The following is a 4,088-nucleotide window of genomic DNA, read 5'->3' on the forward strand; positions in this document are numbered from 1 at the left end:
CGTGGACATTTTACAGAAAAAAAAAAAAAAATCAAAGCAACAACAAAAGAAAAAGAAAACAAAGAGAAAAATGGACTTTGGAGTCAGAGTGCCCAGCTTTGAATCTGGAAAATGGGGGTTCATTCCTTAGGTAGTCCGTGTGTTTATTTATTTATTTTTATTTAATTTTTTGAGACAAAGTCTGGCTCTGTTGCCCAGGCTGGAGTACAGTGGTACAATCTCGACTCACTGCAACCTCTACCTCCCGGGCTCAAGCCTTCCTCCCACCTCAGCCTTCCAGGTAGCTGGGACTGCCGGCGTGCACCACCATGCCCAGTTAAGTTTTTTAAAATTTTTTGTAGAGACAGGGTTTTGCCATGTTGCCTAGGCTGGTCCTGAACAACGAGACTCAAACTGTCAACCTGCCCAAACTGCTGGGATTACAGGCGTGAGCCACCGCACCTGGCCCACAAGTGTTTTAGTTATGTATTTATTTGTTCATTTATTTTTTGAGACAGGGTCTGGCTCTGTTGACTGGGCTGGAATGCAGTGGCACTATCTTGGCGCACTGTGACTTCCACCTCCTGGGCTTAAGTCATCCTCTCACCTCAGCCTCCAAAATAGCTGGCACTACAGGGGCATGCCACCACACCTGGCTAATTTTTGTAATTTTTGTAGAGATAAAAAATACGTCCTGCCAAGGCTGGTCTCAATCTCCTGAGCTCAAGTGATCCACCCGCTGCAGCCTTCCAAAGTGCTAGAATTATCGGGTTGAGCCACCGAGCCCAACCTATTTATTTATTTAGAGACAGAGCCTGTCTCTGTCGCCCAGGCTGGAGTACAGTGGTGCAATGACAGCTTACTGCAGCCTCAACCTCCTGGCCTCAAGTGATCCTCCTGCCTCAGCCTCCAGAGTAGCTGGGACTGCAGGTGCTTGCCACCATGCCCAGCTAATTAAAAAAAAATTTTTTTGGCTGGGCGCGGTGGCTCACACCTGTAATACCAGCACTTTGGGAGGCCGAGGCGGGTGGATCACGAGGTCAGGAGATCAAGACCATCCTGGCTAACACAATGAAACCCCATCTCTACTAAAAATACAAAAATTAGCCGAGCATGGTGGCAGGCGCCCGTAGTCCCAGCTACTCGGGAGGCTGAGACAGAATGGCGTGAACCCAGGAGAATGGCGTGAACCCAGGAAGCAGAGTTTACAGTGAGCCGAGATCACACCACTGCACTCCATCTTGGGCGACAGAGCGAGAGTCCGTCTCAAAAACAAAAACAAAAACAAAATTTTGTTGGTGGTGCACAGTGGCCTCATTCCTATAATCCCAGCACTTTGGGAGGCTGACGTGGGCAGATTTCTTGGGGTCAGGAGCATGAGACCATCCTGGCCAACATGGTGAAACCCCATCTCTACTAAAAATACAAAAATTAGCCAGGCGTGGTGGCGTGCGCTCGTAGTCCCAGCTACTCGGGAGGCTGAGGCACAAGAATAGCTTCAACCCGGGAGGTGGAGGTTGCGGTGAGCTGAGATCGCACCACTGCAGTCCAGCCTGGGTGACAAACAGGTTTCCGTCTCAAAGAAAACTAAAAAAAAAAAAAAAATTTTTTTGTAGAGACAGGGTCTTGCTGTATTGCCCAGGCTGGTCTCCTGGACAATAACTCCTGGACTCAAGTGATCCTTCCACCTTGGCCTCCCAAAGTGCTGGGATTACAGGCATGAGCCACAGAGCCCAGCCCACAAGTGTTAATAGAGCACTTACCATGTGCCACCGTCTGTATTGGGTGCAGACTCGACCCTGCCATTGGGGAACTTGCTGTTGTCATAATGGTAGGGAAGTTCTGCAGGTATGCGGGCATTTGGGCTCATTTTCAAGTTTGAGTTTCTCTATTCCTGGTTCATTTTCAGTCCCTTATGCCAGCTTTGCCTGCTCGTCACTGCTTTCATGGATTTTTTAACATTCTGTCTCCAGCCCTCATTGAATTATCCGCAAACCTATTGGTTTGGGAAAAAGTTTCCAGTCCCTCACTTGTCCCCAATCCTGTGTGTCACCTCCTGCCACCCTGGGGTGATCTGACACTTTTTTGTTTTCCATTGCCTTCATTTATTTGTCTTACAGCATTTGTCTGCTTTCCAAGTTGTTTTGCCTTTTCTTAAAATCTTAAATTTGTTTTCAGCCTGTGCTTGTCTGAAGCTTACTCATACAAAATGGTATTTTTACCATCTTTATTTCAAAACCTGTGACATATACTAGGAAATGAAGAAGAAAATTGTATTTTTTACCACGTTTAATGATGTATTTCTAACTGCTATGGTAAAGCTGTCTTACTCCTAAAAGCACAAGTTTTCTTTTTTCTTCTTTTTTTTTTTTTTTTGAGACGGAGTCTCGCTCTGTTGCCCAGGCTGGAGTGCAGTGGTGCAATCTCGGCTCACTGCATGCTCCACCTCCTGGGTTCATGCCATTCTCCTACCTCAGCCTTGTGAGTAGCTGAGACTATAGGCGCCTGCCACCATGCCCGGCTAATTTTTTGTATTTTTAGTAGAGACGGGGTTTCACCACGTTAGCCAAGATGGTCTTGATCTCCGGACCTCGTGATCCGCCCGCCTCGGCCTCCCAAAGTGCTGGGATTACAGGTGTGAGCCACCGCGCCCGGCCGTAAAAGCACAAGTTTTCTAAAAGGTTTGGCTTGTGGCACCTGCTTGGTGGTGCCATCCCTGACCCCTTGATTTATTATTTATTTATTTATTTATTGAGACAGAGTCTCACTCTTTCTCCCAGGCTGGAGTACAGTGGTACCATCAGGGCTCACTGCAGCCTCAACCCCCCGGGCTCAAGCAATCCTCCTGCCTCAGCCCCCTAAGTAGCTGGGATTACAGGCATGTGCCACCTCAACCAGCTAGTACTTTTTGTTTGTTTGTTTGTTTTTGACGTTTTAGTACAGTTAGACTCTCACTATGTTGCTCAGGCTGGTCTCCAACTCCTAAGCTCAAGCAGTCTTCCTGCCTTCGCCTCCCAAAGTGCTAAGATTGCAGGCCTGAGCCACTGTGCCCAGCTTAAAAAAATTTTGTTTTTTTAAAGATAGAGATGAGTTCTTGCCATGTTGCCCAGGCTGGTCTCGAACTCCTGGGCTCAAGTGATCCATCCTCCTCAGCCTACCAAAGTGCTGCGATTACAGGCATGTGCCACCATGCCTAGCCCCCTTGATTTAGAATCATAACCTCACCCTTCCAAATTCTCCTGACCCTTTTTTTTTTTTTTTTTTTTTTTTTGAGACGGAGTCTCCTCCTCTGTTGCCCTGGGTGGAGTGCAATGGCACGACCTTAGCTCACTGCAACTTCTGCCTCCTGGGTTCAAGCAATTCTTCTGACTCAGCCTCCCAAGTAGCTGGGATTACAGGCATGCGCCACCACGCCTGGCTAATTTTTTTGTTTGTTTGTTGTTTTGTTTTTGAGACGGAGTTTTGCTCTTGTTGCCTAGGCTGGAGTGCAGCGGCGTGATCTCGGCTCACTGCAACCTCCATCTCCCAGGTTCAAGAGATGATTCTCCTGCCTCAGCCTCCCAAGTACCTGGGATTACAGGCATGTGCCACCACGCCCAGCTAATTTTGTATTTTTAGTAGAGATGGAGTTTTGCCATGTTGGTTGGGCTAGTCTCAAACTCCTGACCTCAAGTGGTCCACCTGCCTGAGCATCCTAAAGTACTGGGATTATAGGAATGAACCACTGTGCCCAGCCCTGACCCTCCTCTTTTGCTATATTTGTTTCCTCATAACGCTGGCCACCATGATGCTTACTATGTATTTGTTGTCTCCTTTTCCAATTAAGTTTTTTGTTTGTTTATTTTTTGAGACTGGGTCTCGTTCTTTCGCCCAGGCCAGAGTGCAGCGTCACAGTCTCTGCACTCATTGCAACCTCTGCCTCCCAGGCTCAAGCAATCCTTCCACCTCAGCCCCCTGAGTAGCAGGGACTATAGCATGAGCCACCACGCCTAGCTAATTTTTATTTTTGCCTGTGACTCTTTAGGATCACTTTAATTTCAGAATGGGAAATAAAGAGGGAAGTAGTCTTTGGCTCAGTTAGTGATTTTCAAAGTCTTTTTTTTTTTTTT

At 47.4% G+C, this 4,088-nt stretch overlaps 2 protein-coding genes across 2 annotated transcripts in view; one reads left to right on the forward strand and one right to left on the reverse strand.

Annotated features, from left to right (window-relative positions):
- The window catches only part of BHMG1 (basic helix-loop-helix and HMG box domain containing 1), a 67,893-nt gene extending 66,044 nt beyond the window's left edge, over window positions 1-1,849 (reverse strand). The window contains exon 1 of the mRNA XM_011963153.1: window positions 1,743-1,849. Within this exon, the coding sequence (XP_011818543.1) occupies window positions 1,743-1,849 (107 nt within the window). The remainder of the gene's footprint in view (window positions 1-1,742) is intronic.
- The window catches only part of FBXO46 (F-box protein 46), a 23,883-nt gene that overhangs the window by 6,239 nt on the left and 13,556 nt on the right, over window positions 1-4,088 (forward strand). The gene's annotated exons all lie outside the window — the stretch shown is intronic.

The sequence above is a fragment of the Colobus angolensis genome, unplaced genomic scaffold, assembly GCF_000951035.1.
Source record: "Colobus angolensis palliatus isolate OR3802 unplaced genomic scaffold, Cang.pa_1.0 Scaffold60, whole genome shotgun sequence".
Lineage (NCBI taxonomy): Eukaryota > Metazoa > Chordata > Mammalia > Primates > Cercopithecidae > Colobus > Colobus angolensis.